Source organism: Typha latifolia, chromosome 9 (genome assembly GCF_019914945.1).
Source record: "Typha latifolia isolate L0001 chromosome 9, TyphaL0001v2, whole genome shotgun sequence".
In the NCBI taxonomy this organism is placed as follows: Eukaryota; Viridiplantae; Streptophyta; class Magnoliopsida; order Poales; family Typhaceae; genus Typha; species Typha latifolia.
In genome coordinates, this window is record NC_133094.1 from 2,398,300 (window position 1) to 2,415,770 (window position 17,471).

At 41.8% G+C, this 17,471-nt stretch overlaps 4 protein-coding genes across 10 annotated transcripts; all 4 read right to left on the reverse strand.

Annotated features, from left to right (window-relative positions):
- Positions 1-870: 870 nt before the first annotated feature.
- LOC140794616 (sugar transport protein MST6-like) lies at positions 871-4,140 on the reverse strand. Its single transcript, XM_073146717.1, has 5 exons — positions 4,009-4,140; positions 2,811-2,991; positions 2,395-2,717; positions 1,682-2,314; positions 871-1,580 (listed from the first exon to the last, which is right to left on the reverse strand). The coding sequence occupies exons 2-5, from the start codon at positions 2,944-2,946 to the stop codon at positions 1,119-1,121; spliced, it is 1,554 nt and encodes a 517-aa protein (XP_073002818.1). The 5' UTR covers positions 2,947-2,991; positions 4,009-4,140; the 3' UTR covers positions 871-1,118.
- Positions 4,141-6,912: 2,772 nt separating this feature from the next.
- On the reverse strand, positions 6,913-10,551 carry LOC140794619 (sugar transport protein MST6-like). Its single transcript, XM_073146720.1, has 5 exons — positions 10,304-10,551; positions 9,016-9,175; positions 8,597-8,919; positions 7,878-8,507; positions 6,913-7,673 (listed from the first exon to the last, which is right to left on the reverse strand). Exons 2-5 carry the CDS (start codon positions 9,146-9,148, stop codon positions 7,212-7,214), a joined length of 1,548 nt encoding a protein of 515 aa, XP_073002821.1. The 5' UTR covers positions 9,149-9,175; positions 10,304-10,551; the 3' UTR covers positions 6,913-7,211.
- Positions 10,552-10,878: 327 nt separating this feature from the next.
- LOC140795262 (sugar transport protein MST6-like) lies at positions 10,879-13,532 on the reverse strand. Its single transcript, XM_073147740.1, has 4 exons — positions 13,207-13,532; positions 12,518-12,840; positions 11,634-12,263; positions 10,879-11,434 (listed from the first exon to the last, which is right to left on the reverse strand). Exons 1-4 carry the CDS (start codon positions 13,337-13,339, stop codon positions 10,988-10,990), a joined length of 1,533 nt encoding a protein of 510 aa, XP_073003841.1. The 5' UTR covers positions 13,340-13,532; the 3' UTR covers positions 10,879-10,987.
- A 1,412-nt stretch (positions 13,533-14,944) lies between these two features.
- Positions 14,945-16,708, reverse strand: LOC140795232 (large ribosomal subunit protein uL6m-like). Of its 7 annotated transcripts, none has more exons than XM_073147683.1 (3): positions 16,608-16,708; positions 15,646-15,761; positions 14,945-15,516 (listed from the first exon to the last, which is right to left on the reverse strand). In XM_073147683.1, exon 3 carries the CDS (start codon positions 15,493-15,495, stop codon positions 15,187-15,189), a length of 309 nt encoding a protein of 102 aa, XP_073003784.1. In that variant the 5' UTR covers positions 15,496-15,516; positions 15,646-15,761; positions 16,608-16,708; the 3' UTR covers positions 14,945-15,186. The 7 variants fall into 7 exon arrangements, with proteins under 7 accessions (XP_073003784.1, XP_073003787.1, XP_073003789.1 ...); XM_073147686.1 differs by lacking the exon at positions 16,608-16,708 and adding an exon at positions 16,413-16,595; XM_073147688.1 differs by lacking the exon at positions 15,646-15,761 and having other exon boundaries at positions 16,674-16,695.
- Positions 16,709-17,471: the final 763 nt, after the last annotated feature.

Genomic DNA, 17,471 nt, shown 5'->3' on the forward strand with positions numbered 1-17,471 from the left:
TGTTTGTTTTCTTTCTCTCCTCCTTATTTGCTATTGCTTTTCATGCATTCACATGTTTACCCAAACGGTGTTTTCAGGTGTTTTGTTAAATTCATCGGACTTTGTCACCGGCGTGCATGTATCCTTGTCAAAATTTGCTCCTTAGTTGGGTGCTTAGCTTCTCAAAACTCTTGCTATTAGAGCATTGCTCTATCTCATCTGTTTTTATTGTGCTCGAGTACATGTTATAATATTCGCGTTAATTATTGTTCAATTTGTACTACAGCTAAGTGTGGAGCTTACTTCTAGGGCTTTTGTAGATGTGATCAGCAGGCGGCTAGACTGGGTTTAGGCCGGGCTAGAATATTTTATCCCGTTACCGCCCACTAGCCCATTAAATATTAGGCTTGAGTTGAGTATAATGGGTTTAACATAATGGGTTAAATATAAAAAATGTTATATTTTATTAGGCTGAGTTTAATGTGCTTATATATAGGCATTTTAATTATTTTCATGGTAACATGCTTATATATTAATATACAGTTTAGTAAATATCTAATGTGGGATTAAAAAAAAAATATAAATATGCATGCATTTTGAATTGGGCTAGATGAGAATAGTGGATCGGGCTTTTGGGTTGGGCTGGGCAGGCAAACACTTAGCCCATGATATCTACTACTATCTCGGGCTCAGGTCGGGCCGAGCCTAAATCGAGCTCGTGCTGGGTTTGAATAGGTCGGACCCAATAATCATGTCTATGCTTTTGTTATATTTCTCCTTATCATCTTTTATATTAAGTTGTAATCCGTACGATTGAAATGAAATAATATGACCAGTCCACGGACTTTCTTTTAAAAAAAAATTTAATGAAAGTGGGCCCGGCTCACAGTGTGGTCTCATTAACCAATTATTAAGGATTCAATTGTTCTCTTATACAAGAAAAAAAGGTAAAATAAATTAATACTATTTTCATTATAGATTCAATTGTACTTATATCCAATAGCCGGATTTCTTGATATACAGCGGCCTGGTCGAATTGTAGAAATGGCAACTACCAGTTTGTGATGATGATCGTAGCCTCATAAAGCTTTTGATCTTTAATCGTTTGTGCAATCCGAGACCAACATATCGTAGCTCGATTACGCACCGCCCACATTTGATTTATTCCCAACATGAAGAACATCCTCATCGGCGATGAATTTACCCCAGAACCAATGCTTCTTCCAGACAAGGATCATCCTTTCGATGGGTACGTGCTTGGTCTCAGGCAGGAAGAGTCCGATGAACACCGTCATGATCAACACCCATCCTCCAAAGAAGTAGAAGATACCAAATTTAAGGTGGCAAAGCAAGTTGAGGAAGGTCTGGCTAACTACGAACGTGAAGAACATGTTGACGGACACGTTGATGCTTTGGCCGGCCGACCGGATCTCCAAGGGGAAGATCTCACTTGGGACTAGAATTCCGAGTGGGCCCCATGACCACGCGAAACCGGCGACGTATACGCATATGAAGAACACGATGCAGCCCACATAAGCCTTCGATGTAGTTGCTACTCCGCTCGTCCCAAATTGGATTCCAATCAAAGTCCCCACAGTGATCTGCACCATATCCAAATCATATTAATTTGATTTTTAGTTTGAAACCAAAGGACAATGGAATTCAGAAGAAAATTTGTGGTTAATTAGAGAGACAGACATACCAGACATACAAGCATTTGGGTTCCACCTTGCAGGAAGAGTGCCCTGCGGCCAGCTCTGTCGACAGTAGCAATGGACACAACGGTGGCAAACATGTTGACAAGACCGGTAATGACGGCGGACATGAGTGACGCATCGTCACCAAAACCGATGGTCTTGAACAGGACAGGGGCGTAAAACATGACGACGTTGATGCCGGTAAGCTGCTGGAAGAAGGGAATTAGAATGACCATGGTAAGTTGCGGCCAGTACTTCCTCTCCAGTATGTTCTTCCACGGGTGCTTGACGGCTTTGGAAACCTTGCTGGCGGCCACAAGATCATCATACTCATCGTGAATATCATCGGTGCCACGGAGCTTTGAGAGCATCGCCTTCGCTGCATCCGCGTGCCCACGTTCAATGAGAGAGTTGGGAGTGTAGGGGAGAAGCAGAGATCCAACGGTGACGATGGCAGCAGGGATGGCGACAAGACCCAAGCTGATGCGCCAACCCCAAGTAGTTCCACCAATCTTGGCTGTCCCATAGTTGATTAGGTTGGCAGCTAGTATGCCGATCGTTATCATGAGTTGGAAGCCGATGTTGAGCATGCCACGGTGCTTAGCCGGTGCCATCTCCGAGAGGTATACTGGCACAGACTGCACAAATTAAAAAAAATTAACATAGAACATTGATCATATTCTTGAAGTTTGATTCTATGTCTAGCTAGCCACAGTACCTGACCCACAAAGCCTATGCCGGCGCCGAGAAGGATGCGGCCAAGGATGAGCATGGAAACATTCACCGCTGCACCGCTGATGGCAGCACCAATTAGAACTGTGATCCCGCCGCCGAACATGGACCACTTCCTCCCGAATGCCCTCGTCACAGTTGATGCAAGAAACGCCGCAACCATTACAGCCAAGTAGAGCGATGAAGTGAAAAGCGTGAGCATCTGGCTGTAGAACTTGCAGTACTGATTGGTGCTCACGTCCTCCTTCTCCGTGCGATACACCAACGGGAAGAAATTCCGCAAGAAAGAATCCATCGAAGTCACTCCACCTTAATTTAGACAAAAGATACGAGGTTCAAAACCAATTCGATCGATCTCAAGCAAGAAAGAAAGACCGAGTGTTTTAGTTGTCCATAACTTACCAGAAATGCCAATGTCATAGCCGAAGATTAGACCGCCGGAGGAGGCGACGAGGCAGGCTAGGACGGCATAGAGTGTTATCTTCCCTGGGTACTCCTCCTTCCCTCCAGATGCGCTTATGATTGCACCGCCCACCATTGAATTGGATAATTTTCTGCTCCTTAAAGAGAACAGAAGATTTACCTGATCCATAATTGAGAAGCAGAAGCTCAAATAAGAGCAATCCAATTCACTGGAGGAGTTCAAATAGGATGAAAATTATATGTACTTGTCAAAAATCTAGGCCACAACAGAACGTCAAAAGCTGGTAGTGGTTTTACATGGTCTGATTTGCTTCTGATTTCCTTAAGAACTTAAAAAGTTATCAAGAATATGCAGTCTTATTATAATAATGACAGAAGTTCTTATTCTTAGTCTGATTTGCTTCTGATTTCCCTATGATCTTAGAAAGTTTAGATAGAAGCTTCAATATTATAATTGCAGGGCAACTTCCTGACCTTGACTCTTTATTATTCTAGACTAAACTTTATTCCAGCTTCATTTTCCAATCTGAATATATTTGCTGAAAGCAAAGCAATAAATTATAGAGCTACGAAACTAAACTAGATTCAAACATTGTACAGCATCTAAATTAGCTCAACATGTTTTAGGCTTGTCAAGCATCCAACTTTTGCGGATCATCAAAGTAAGTCGTGTATTCCCTCACTTTTTCGAGTGCTTGTTCCTGATTGTAGAATGCTTCAATTGATCCACTCATCTAATCGTGTTTCCATACTCAGAAAAAATTTATCTTAAAGCTATTTGCGCTGCAATCCATATACCAATGGAACCTCATCTGATCTGATAGTATTCTAAACGATAAGCTGATATCTTAAAGAGAATCGTAGAAGTTCATACATGCCTGTTAGATGCCCAATTCAATTGATTAAGCAGACAATTCAGTAAGTTTAAAGCGAAATGAATTATATTTTGACAACTAACTCAAAGGAACCCAAGTGGAAAAAAAAATTTGCACATTGGCATGCAGCAACTGAAGGGCTTATTGGAACAGACAAAGGAGGTACTGGAACATAATATATCGAAGCCACAATAGCAAATTCATAAGCAGTAAGGAATCAAACTACTACGATGGACTGGAAAAGCTCGAGGTTGTGAACGAAAACTACTACACAGATGACAAAAAGACCGTCAAGAACCCACCTTACAACCGAGAAAGTAGATAGAAACTACTCCCCTTTCGCGGGGTTTTCTCGAGAGAATTAGGTGTAGAGTTGGGGCTTTCGACAGGAGAGGGAGACAGAGAGAGAGGGAGAGAGAGGATTGATAAGGTTGGTTACTAATACATTCCAGGCAAAACAGAAGAATAAAACCCGTAATTAGTCATCCAACCAAAAAACATTATCTTATTCTAACTATTCCTCCTACTTTATTCCGCACTAAGATTCTGTACGGACCCATGTTTGTGGCTGTCGATTGCTTATATATTATACAACTTATTTCTCGTCCATTATTTATATACTGTTACAGACACCAAGCGGAGGCGCCTCTCAACTCTCAAATTAATCAATCTCATAACACAACTTAAACTTTGTTCCCCCATCATGCTCATACTTGAGGTGGTCGAGTGAAACATTCAAATCTCCAAATACACGTGTAAACCGCGTGGGTAAATCCTCCTAGACGATGTATCACATGACCCTGTCAGTATAAAGATTTCACAAGACACACAACAGCACAAATTCAGCATAAATAAGCTCAACTATAAGAGTCCGGATATAAGTTCCACAGGCCACAACAAGCCTTCTAAATATACATCCAAAATACAATGCTAAAGTCCAAAATACATCATCAATTATAACGCCCTTGCAGCGGCTTAATACAACTAATAAACATACTGAAAGAAAGAAAGACACATACTCCTCACTACCCGCACCTGCGTCCCCTAGCTCTGAGGTGGTGAGCTTACAGCCCAGCGAGTAGGATCCATATAATGAAATCACATGTGTATATCCAATGTATGCATATATTTTACTAGCAATAACAATATGCTTGTTGAAATGACTTACTATGAGTTACTAAATTAATACAATCAATAAAGATTACCAGTCACTATCCTGGAACATGCCAGTTTATAAAGCTTGATACAATCTCTTATTCGTACACATCTCAATCATAGTGTTTACATGTTATGTATAACAATAAAATAGTAGTTTAATCATCTCATGTCTACTAAAGCATTAATCATACGTATCATCGCTCACCGAGCTATTCACCACACAGGTAAATACTCTCAAGAAACAATCATCAATCACATAACCATCCATCATCTCATACATCGAGGGGGATATATACACATCTAACGATAATGCCACCTACACGTGTATGGCGACACTACATGTGACCGGTTGTCTGTTGGCCATCGACTAAGGACCGGTTATCACTGCCCTCAGCGGGAGAATCGGGAGCCCTCGGCTCATCAATAGACATCCTAACCCTACGTCGTCGAGTACCGCTAGAGTTATATCCCCGCCTCACAATCATGTTCTTCTATCATCATAATCTAGTCCTGACTATACAGTATAATTACCTGAATGCCACACAGGCTCCCGACCTCAGGTGTAGGCTGCTAATAGTATAGTCATATAAAATACACTCTACCCTTAACCCTGGGCTGAGTGAGTAAGGGTACTGCCTAGTTAGAACCTGACTACTAATGATAGATGGAAGTGGTACAGTGTCTATGAGTGTATAAAGCATGTCATAGTCATCATGATCGTTACATTCTATATTCACAATAGATATATATATGCAAGGGTATATCATACAGGATACATGTAGAACATCATCACACTAATGCTTATGCTACATTAACAATCTCATAATATCATGATGAACAAATTATCAATAACTGCATATGTAAAGATATAACGTGGTACACTAAATGCATGTATTAATACCGACATTTCCTATAGTGTCATGACAAGTATAATGACTGTAACTATATTATTTTAGACTTGTATAAATTCTACTCGCATGGGGGGTCTCCTTAATTAAATCAGGTGGAAAATAAATAAACGGGATTATAGGGTCCAAATGACCCCAAATGGGACCTAGTAGGCTGCAATCCAACTGTAGTCCACAAGGTTGCATGACGTGGGTTGGGGTCCAACCACAGCCCACCAAGGCTTGCTGTGGGCTGCAGTCCAACTGCAGCCCATCACAATTAAGTTGGTGGGCTACGGTTTGCAGCCCACCAAAACCAACTTAGTGGGCTACAGAGCAGTGCAGCCCACTAAGGGGGGATGGGTGGGGGTTTGTTTAACCCCCACCCTCCCACACCATCTCCTCCCGAGGGAAGGAGATCGAGGTGGAGAGAGGAGGTCCACGGGGCTGCGAGGCTGTGAGCGATGCAGCATGAGGCCGGCGACACGACCACGAGGTCGGCGGCGCAGCACGAGGCCGGCGGGTAAGTAGGGGGAAAGAAAAAGAAAGAGGGGAGGAGGAGGGCCCGACAGCGATGGGCCGCGCTCCATGGCCGACGACCATGGAGGTGCCTTCTCTCCTCAATGAGGGCCCGAAGCCTAGAGAGGGTTTCTCTCCCTCCACCGGAGCTTCTCGGATCGGCGGCTAGACGCGAGGTCATTGGCCGTCGTGGACTCCGACGACGGCGAGGGAGAGGGAGGTTACACTACTGAAATTAATGGCAGGGGTAGGAGGGCTTACCGGGGGGTTGGTCGGCAGCCTCGACAGCTCTGGCGTCGGCAACCCACGAGAAGGAGATGGAGAGAGGTAGTGAGGTGGAGAAATGGCGCGGTCGGGGAGGGGAAGATGGGAATTAATGGAGATGGGGGAGGGTAGCATGCACGACAAGGGAAGGGGAAGAAGAAGGAGAAGAGAGGACGGGCGCACGCGCTCGCGTGCATCACGTTTTTTTTTATTTTTATTTTATATATATATAAATTGGGGTGTTACAGGAAGGCCTGGCCGATGAAGAAGGTGAAGAGCATAATCGCAGAGACGTTGATGCTTTGGCCGGTGGATATGGATGGAAGATGTCGCTGGGGAAGATGCATGAGAATTAATAACATATATATCAGTCGTGTATTATAAACAAATAGGGAGCATCTGGTCTCATTAATCAATCATTGAGGATTCAATTGTCCTCCTTACAGGAAAAGGTAAAGTTCAGATTATGTTCATTACATTGTCAGAAGGAAACAAGCTAGAATGGATTCAGTTGAACTTGAATCCAATAGAAGGATTTCTTGATATACAGCAGTTGCGCTGAATTGTAGAAATTAAATGGCAACTCCCAGTTTGTGATGATCGTAGACTCATAAAGAGCTTTTGATCTTTAATCGTTTCTGCAATCCGCGACCAATATTTCGTACGTTTTGGCTCGATTACACACCGCCCACATTTGATTTATTCCCAACATGGAGTACATCTTCATCGGCAATGAATTTACCCCAGAACCAGTGTTTCTTCCAGACAAGGATCATCCTTTCAATGGGCACGTTCTTGGTCTCAGGCAGGAAGAGTCCAATGAACACAGTCATGATCAACACCCATCCACCAAAGAAGTAGAAGAGACCAAATTTAAGGTGGCAAAGCAAGGTGAGGAAGGACTGGCCAATTACGAACGTGAAGAACAAGTTGACGGATACGTTGATGCTTTGGCCGGCCGACCGGATCTCGAGGGGGAAGATCTCACTTGGGACTAGAATTCCAAGGGGGCCCCATGACCACGCGAATCCGGCGACGTATACGCATATGAAGAACACTATACAGCTTCCGTAAGCCTTAGATATAGTGGCTACTCCTCTAGTCCCAAATTGGATTCCAATCAAAGTCCCCACAATGATCTGCACGATATAAGTGATCAATTTGATTTCAGTTTGAAACAAAAGACAATGCTAGCATACATTTGCATTCTTATGAAGAAGAAAAGTTCCTTCCCTTTGCTTAATGATTTATCAGAGAGTTTCTTGTTGCTTATAATGAGTACACTATGGGAAGCAAATCGATAAAGCAGCAGTAAGCGTCCAAGTTTTTGTGGTTAGACATACCTGACATATAAGCATTTGGGTTCCACCTTGCAGGAAGAGTGCCCTGCGACCAGCTCTGTCGACAGTAGCGATGGACACAAAGGTGGCAAACACGTTGACAAGACCGGTAATGACGGCGGACATGAGTGATGCATCGTCACCAAAACCGATGGTCTTGAACAGGACAGGGGCATAAAACATGATTACGTTGATGCCGGTAAGCTGCTGGAAGAAGGGAATTAGAACGACCATGATAAGTTGAGGCCTATACTTCCTTTCCAGTATATTCTTCCATGGGTGCTTGATGAGTTTGGAAACTTCGCAGGCGGCCACAAGATCATCATACTCATCGTGAACATCATCGGTGCCGCGGATCTTGGAGAGCATCGCTTTTGCTGCATCTGCATGCCCACGTTCAAGGAGAGAGTTGGGAGTATCGGGGAGAAGTAGAGATCCAATTGTGATGATGGCAGCAGGGACGGCGACAAGACTCAAGCTGATGCGCCAACCCCAACCTCCGGCAATCCTGACTACGCCATAGTTGATTAAGTTGGCAGCGAGTATTCCTATTGTTATCATAAGTTGGAAGCCGATGTTGAGCATGCCACGGAGCTTAGCCGGTGCCATCTCTGAGAGGTATAATGGCACAGACTGCAAACATAGAAGAGGTTAAGGTTGATCGATCATGATCATATTTTAAAGTTTGATTCGATGCGTATGAACCGTGAAGCTAGGCACACCTGACCCATAAAGCCTACGCCGACACCGAGAAGGATGCGGCCAAGGATGAGCATGATGACATTCTCTGCTGCGCCATTGAAGGCAGCACCAACTAGGACTGTGATCCCGCCGCCAAACATGGACCACTTCCTCCCCAATTCCCTTGTCACTGTTGATGCAAGAAAAGACGCAACCAACGCAGCCAAGTAGAGCGATGAAGTGAAAAGTGTGAGCAGCTGGCTGTCAAACTTGCAGTACTGATTGGTGCTCGTGTGCTCCTCCTCCTTGCGATATACCAAGGGAAAGAAATTCCGCAAGAACGAATCCATCGAAGTCACTCCACCTTTTGTTGTGTCAAAGACAGACAAATTCCAGAGAGGTTCAAAACCAATTCTCAAGCAAGAAATAAAGGCCGAGTATTTTGGTTGTTCGAACTTACCAGAAATGCCGATGTCATAGCCGGCGACTAGACCGCCGGAGGAAGCGACAAGGCAGGCTAGGAAGACAAAGAGTGTAATCTTGCCTGGGTACTCCTTCCCTCCAGATGTGCTTATGATTGCTCCCCCCGCCATCGAATTGGATCGGAAGAGCTTCTTTAACTTTGAAAGGGAAGGAAGAGAGTCAATCAAAGTGCGAAAAAGACCTGAAGATAACCAGGAATTCTTGTTTCCTTGGAGGAGAGGTGCTCAGGTATCTTATATAGAAGGGCTAAAGGCTTAAGGTGGCAGAACTATCCACTTGTGAGCTGATAGAGTGACAATTATAGAATAGCTTTGTTTTATGTCCTAATAGAAAGGATAATGATAACTTTTTTATGAGTCAATATTTAAAACCTAATTTTGGTCCATATCTTTCACCAATAAGAGATTTCTTTCTAGAGTTAATCAAAGACTGGTTGTCAAAACTTATTACTAATCCAACTTCCTGACCCTGACTCTTTATTATTCTAGACTAATTTTTATTCCAGGTTCACTTACCAATCTGAATATATTAGCTGAAAGCAAAGCGATAAATTATAGATTTATGAGACTAAAATGGATTCAAACATTGTACAACATAGAAATAAGCTCAACATGTTTTGGGCTTGTAGTGGAAATGTTATGTGAGAAAGTGAACCCTTTATGTAGCAATCATCAAAAATGAAAATGACTCCTCCAACTTTTGTGAATCATCCAAGTAAGTCGTCTACTCCTCACCTTTTTGAGCGTTTGTTCTTGATTGCAGAATCCTTCAACTGACCTCACTCATTTAATCATATTTCCATACCAATGGAGCCTCATTTGATCTGATAGTATTCTAAATGATAACCTAATTTTTAAAGAGAATTATAGAAGTTCATACATGCCTGTTAGATGCCCAGTTCAATTGACAAACGATAAGCAGACAAATCAGTAAGTTTAAAGCAAAATGAATCATATTCAAACGCGGTTGAATCATTGCCTCATAAATCAGAAATATCCTGAAAAGCAATTTATAATATCTAACCCTAAACAAAAGAACAATGGCATAGAAATTTATAACTAATTCAAATAAATCCAACTCAAAAGAAATTTGCACACTGGCATGCAGCAACTGAAGGGCTTTTTGAAACAGACCAAGTAGGCCACTGGAACATTACATCAAACCCACAATAACAAATTCATAAGCAATAAGAGCAACATGGAATCAAACTACTAGGATGGACTGGAAAACAAATACAGAGATGACAAAAAGACCTAAAATCTCACCTTAAACCCGACAAGTAGAGAAAAATCGCATTTTGGAGCAGATTAGTTAAGCAATTCTCCTTTCGCGGCCATCAACGTTGCAACTCGCGAGGCTCTTTGCGAGAATTAGGAGCAGAGGTAGGGTGTTGGACAGGAGAGAGAGAGAGAGAGAGAGAGAGAGAGAGAGAGAGAGAGAGGTGAGAAAGTTACTAATACACTCCAGACAACAAGGAAACAGAGGAATAAAACCCGTAGTTAATTAGCCATCCAACCAAATTAGTCTGACGAACATTACCTTATTCAAACTAATGATTGGGATTCTGTGCGGGCGGATCTCATGCGAGTCAATCTTGACGGCGCTCTATTAGATAAGTACAGTCTAGATCTCGCCCAGCAGATGATTTTTTTTTAAAAGCAAAACACGCAATTAAAAGTAATATTTGTGTCAATTTGACATGAATTCTTCTTAAATTAATTCTACAAACAATTAAAAGTAATTAATTTATCATGAACAGAGTCCCAGTCCTATCTGGCCCATAAACCGACTAATGATAGCCTTTAGATTCACCCACCCACCCACCCAGTTAAATGCAAGATAAACACATACCATATAACTTATTTATCGTCCATTGTTTAAATAATATTACAAACAACAAGCAAGTAGCGCCTCTCAACTCTCAAATTAACCAATATCACAACCCAAACTTAAACTTTGTTCCCCCCAACGTGCACATCCTCGTCGGCTATGAAGTTTCCCCAGAACCAGTGCTTCTTCCACACGAGGACCATCTCCTCAATGGGCACGTTCTTGGTCTCCGGCAGGAATAAGGCGATGAAGACGGTCATGATCAACACCCAGCCGCCAAAGAAGTAGAAGAGCCCGAACTTGAGGTGGCAGAGCAGGGTGAGGAAGGCCTGGCCGATGACGAAGGTGAAGAACATGTTGACGGAGACGTTGATGCTCTGCCCGGCCGACCGGATCTCCAGGGGGAAGATCTCGCTGGGGACGAGCCACCCAAGCGGGCCCCACGACCACGCGAAGCCGGCCACGTAGACGCAGATGAAGAAGACGATGCAAGCGGCGTAGCCCCTGGAGATGGTGGCCACGCCGCTGGTTCCGAACTGGATGCCGATCAAAGTTCCCACAATGATCTGCACGAGAACTAAGTGCTCACTTTCGTCTACTGTACGTAATACTGTTATTAATGTAGTATGCTTTGCTCAATTTTCAAATATACACCTCAATTATGCTGTGCGACCCATTTTACAATTTTTTTTCTAAAAAAAAGAAAGATATAAAATTTAAAGATTCTATTGTTTAAAAATACTCATTTGTTTAAATCTTTTTTACCTGACATATGAGCATTTGTGTGCCGCCTTGTAGGAAGAGGAATCTCCGGCCGGCCTTGTCGGCGGAGATGATGGAGACGAAGGTGGCGAACATGTTGACAAGGCCAGTGATGACGGCGGACACGAGCGACGCGTCGTCGGCAAATCCGATGGTCTTGAATAGCACGGGGGCGTAAAACATGACGACGTTGATCCCGGTGAGCTGCTGGAAGAAGGGGATGAGGATGGCCATGGTGAGCTGCGCCCTGTACTTCTTCTCCGTTATGTTCCTCCACGGGTGCTTGACGATCTTCGACTCCTCGCTGGCGGCCACGAGGTCGTCGTACTCGTCCCGAGTGTCGGTGGTGCCGCGGATCTTGGAGAGCATGGCCTGTGCCTTCTCGTCGTGGCCGCGCTCGATGAGGGAGTTGGGAGTGTCGGGGAGGAAGAGGGAGCCCACTGTGATGATTGCGGCCGGGACCGCGGCGAGGCCCAAGCTGACGCGCCAACCCCACCCGCCGGCGATCTTGGAGGTGCCGTAGTTGATGAGGTTGGCGGCGAAGATTCCGATGGTGATCATGAGTTGGAAGCCAATGTTGAGCATGCCACGGAGATTGGCCGGTGCCATCTCGGAGAGGTAAACCGGCACAGACTGCGTAACAAAAACACACGGTGTATAATTATATATATATATATTAATAACACCCTAACTTTTACTAAAGTTGTAATTCACAATCACACCAATCCTTGTTGAGCTATATATGGCCTATAATTTTTACATACCTAGGGAGAAAAAAAAGGAGGGTTTCTAATTACAAATAATTTCAAAAAAAAAACTAAAATTCAGGGTGTTATATGAAACTTTCGCTAGAACTTTTATTAATTTTATATGATGCTAATGATCACCTGATTGGCGAAGCCAACGCCGATACCGAGGAGGATACGGCCGAGGATGAGCATGAAGACGTTCTCCGCGGCGCCGTTGATGGCGGCGCCGACGAGGAAGGTGATTCCGCCGGCGAACATGGACCACTTCCTCCCGAACACCCTCGTCACCGCCGACGCGAAGAAGGAGGCGATGAGCGCGGCCAAGTAGAGGGACGACGTGAACAGCGTCAGCAGCTGGCTGTCGAACTTGCAGTACTGGTTGGTGCTCACCATTTCCTTCTCCTTTCTGTACACCGACGGGAAGAACTTTGACAAGAACGAGTCCATCGACGTAACTCCGCCTTGGATCGATCGATCGAGTACACCAAATTAGAGTCTACTTAGGGGATAAAAATGGATCATATTAATCTGATTCTATATATATCTAAGTTTTGTTGAATATGAATTGAGTTTTTCTTTTAAACATCTTAATTTAGACTAATGTGAATTTGGGTTGAGAAAATATTATCTGAATACATATACGTATGTCAATATAGTTTAAAATATTATGAAAATTACGAAATAATCTCTAATCTAATTTTGAATATCACGTCATTTTTTATTCAAAAATGAATACTAATATTTCTGACAGTCAATATATCAGATTCATATTCACGTTTGTTCTCAAGTGATATGGTAATTAAGTTTTCAACCTTAGGAAAACTTACCAGAAATGCCGATATCGTAGCCGAAGATGAGACCTCCGGAGGAGGCGACGAGGCAAGCGAAGAAGACGAAGAGGGTCATCTTGCCGGGATACTCCTTCCCGCCGGATTGGTTCATAATTATGCCTCCCGCCATTAGATCGGATCACAGGACTTTCCCCAAGTGTTAAAAGCAAGCAAAAAGAGAAGGGGATCCAATGGAGAGAGGGAGAGAGAGAGAGAGAGAGGGAGGAGAGCCGGAGCTGGGAGGAGCTCTTGAGGGTGGTGTTTATTATATAGAAGAGTTGTCGAGGTGAATAGCTAAGCTGGATAAACAATCCATCGTTGGATTATAATTGCTGGCAGTTAGGAAGGAACAGCTTCCTGCCTCCTACTTTTAACCGTTTTGGATTTGAAGAGCTTCGTTTTTTTTTTTTTCTATCTTCTGATGGGAAAAAAGATAGGACAACGGTTTCTTTGCTATATTGGGTGCATTGTGATCAGTTTATCTTATAAGAGATTCGGGTGTTTGTTGTCCTAATTTTATAGTCCATTTCTGTTCCTGAGGTTCTTCTACAGTTTCTACTTTTAGGATGCAAGGATCTTTATTCCTGTTACAATAGATTTTGTGTTGAAGAGTTTTGAAGTCACACAAGGGACGGAGCCATGGGTAGAGAAATTAACTTCTTTTTTTGCTTGGAAAAAAAGAAGTCTATAGACTAATTAAATGCATGAGAATAATATGGGAGGTACGTCAATGTTATACTTGGTTGAACACAAATCAAATTATAATGAAGCAAAGTATCAAGCAAGTAACAGTACATACAAAGCACTCATATAAAGTTAAAAGCGAAGGAAGTAGTAACTAGCAAGCCTTCCTTTTTGACTATCATTGGTAGCACCGCAGAAAACACAGGAAGAAATTTGGAGGAAGATATAAGAATAAAAACCTATGAATCCATCAGGACTATAGTAAACCCATCATCATAAACCTATAACATGTAACACAGCAACAAAACCTAAGAAAAGAAAATTAAAAAAAAAATACTTGATTTTAGGCATAGTGAGAAGATTTAAGGTGGTGACCATGAGGTCACAAGAGAGACAATTCGCACTCAGGCTAGGAGAGGGAGATGAGGAGATTGCCAGCTGTGAAGGAAAACCCTCTTCTGAAGGGTAGAAAGAAGCCGTCAAAACCCTAGTAGAGCTAAGGTCCATAAGTCCAAAAATATACTTTATGAGAAATTAAAAATAGGGAAATGTCTTGTTTGACTCTGGATTAAGGATTTTCTCATCCTAGCTACTCGGGTTAAGAGAGCGGAGAGGAGATCACTAGCGGCAAAAGAAAATCCTCTTCTAGAGAGGAGAAAGAGGCGGCCGAAACCCTAGCAAATCTAGGGTCAGCGCAACTCTAGAAATATACTTTGAGAGAAATTAACATAGGAAAAATATTTTGTGTGATTCTAGATTAGGGATACTTTACTATCATCCAAATATATAAGAGATGAACATTTAATTTCATAGGAAAAAAAACTCTACTCTACACATTAGATATAGTTTTTTTTTTTAATTCTTGCTTGTGACAATAATTTTGCCCTTTTGATAAAAAATCCTAGCTCTGCCACCGAATCATGCTAAAATATCTAATGAACTTTTTTTGAAAAAGAATTTAGAACGTTTGTTCCTCCCAATTGAGCATCACTATCAATAAAAACCTCGACCTAACTAGAACAAAAGCTCTAATGCAATGAAAAACTACAAATGCAGAATCATCATGTGAATTGTTTCATTGTTCACAAACTGAGTAAATAGATGGTGTCAACTTATTTACTCTCTAGCAGTGAAAGCATCTTAAACTTAAAAATCACAGGAGTAAGTGGACGGTAATCTGCCAACAATAACTCAGACTCACTGATAACAAGTTCTTATTCACCAGTTATTCCGTCCTTAAATCAGTCAATTCTCCGATAGCAGAATTAAAATGAGAACAACTTGTTCCTCTTATCACTTCGATTTCTTTCCTTGCTTTTTCTTCACAACTTCATCAAGGTACATTATCCCTTTGCCTTTGTAAACCTCTGGAGGTTTACAGCTTCGGACAGCACCAGCAAACTGGTGTACTCTTTCCTTATCTATTCCAGTGCAGCAAATTACATTGGGTTTGAAACAGAAGACGCGCACGGCAGGAGGGACAGCAAATTCCACCTCATGGCTGTAACCCAGCTTCAGAAACAGTTGACGGCCTTCGGCTTCAGTTCGTGCTTTAAATCCAACTCCAACAATTTTAAGGAACCGGAAAAATTTGGCTTCCATTAAATTTCAAGCAAATCTTATCTGCCAAAATATAGATATCTTGAATAACAATTATTAGGTGTGAGAATGCAAGCTTTCATTCTAAGACAAGTTTATTTGAAGTGGCAAAGCTCTAATAGGAGTCTTCAAAACATTAGAAGAAATGCTTACATTAAGTATCGCAAACCAGAAGTCACTTCCCATGGTTGTTTCTTTGAAAAAGCTAAAGTTTTCCAAGAGTTGAAAGAAATGAGAATGCCAATCAACATGTTGGGTTTCATCTCATTCTGTTAGCAACATTAATGCGTTAAATTCATGGGGTTAAATAACGACATATAAGTTCCTTTGGTTATGAACTCTATTCCTAGGTCTTAAGTGTCAGCTGCATAGGGCTTGCCAGAAACTTTTCCACACGGCTAAGTACGCATCATAAAAAAATAGGTCATGAAAATCTTTCATATCATGCAGTCTATGCTCTACCCCTACCATACCCAAGGAGGTGTATATTAAACATCTTCAACCACTAAATTTGAGAACTTAAGCACATCTCGAGTACCCAATACATCCACCAATCCCTAATCTCAATTTCCTTACTTGCAAAAAGTGATGTACAAAGTTACTCTCCTAGAATGTAGCAGTTTATACAACATCTAAATAGCTAACACTTCCTAATTAGAGGCAAGTGCCACTAAGTTCTTAGTTCCAACTAATGATTTCAACAAGCCTGACTATATAACAGAAATTCCCAGCCGTCGCACAGCACCTAAAAGATTCACGAATCAAGCTACAGATAGATAACCCAACATCTCAGCCACAAATTGAGGCTCCCAACATGCTTAGGCATTTATACAAACAGGTGGAGAGCATCGACAATTTATCATGATAAATATCGAAACAACAAAACAAAAATGTCTTGCAAAACAGGGACTAGGATTAACCTATTGACGGCTCCGAAGTCGCGATTTTTTTCTTTTCTATCTCGCTTGTGAAACGAAAGATAAAACCAAAGATGGAAGCGCGCACCCGAGACAAGATAAACGAGGGCTTCGCCCAAGAGTTTATGAAAGCAGTTTAACAGGCACCTAATAACAACTTACGCAGACTTCTTTTGTTAACATACTAAGAGAACATACCTCGAGATTCTCCTCATCACATAATCGAGATAAAGTAATATTGCCTCTTGGACTTTTAAATCTTACCTCCTTGAATATATGATCATAGAATGAAAATTTTCAATCATCTTTGTTCAAAGAATAGAATTATGTATATTATAAGGGTATTACAGTAATTGACCTTTTCTCCCTTAAGTTTGAATGAAAGAATTAATAGTTTTATATTAATATAAAACAAATTAGAGCAAAGTAATACACATAAAAATTCAAGAGTATAGTTTAATTTTAGACATAACCATAGGGTAATTTGAAATTTACCTTTCAGTGAATATCTAGACATACTAAAAGGTTACAAGAGTACTACAAACTTCCTAAATTCTAACATGAATTTTTTTTTTAAAGTTTAAATTCCAAATTTCATTCAAATAACTTTGGTGTTACAGCAAAGGCCAAAAGGCCGAGCAGTCCACTCTTTTGTCCTTCAATTCTGAATTGCTTGGTTGGCTAGCTAGTGGGTTCATGTTGTTGACCTACTCTTATTGCAAACCTTATGAGAAGGATGCAAGGAGATCCACCTCATGCATTTCTAAAAGACAATGGATATTTTCTTGAACTCCGTTGATGGCCTTAACAACTTTGGCTGAGTCACTGAAATCTAACAGATTTTGTTCAGGCAGCACGTGAAAGCAATGTCTATGCCGGCCGAGATTGCTAACGCCTCGCCATGAAGGGCGTAGGAGCACTGCTCTAATTAGAATTAGGTGAGATTTTATCAAAGAGAAATAATAATAATGAACTATCTTAAATCGTGAACGTTTTTTTTTTTTTTTCCTTCTCTTGATTGTTTGAATCACATTTGGATCAAGGTAAAAAATGTTCTTCTAT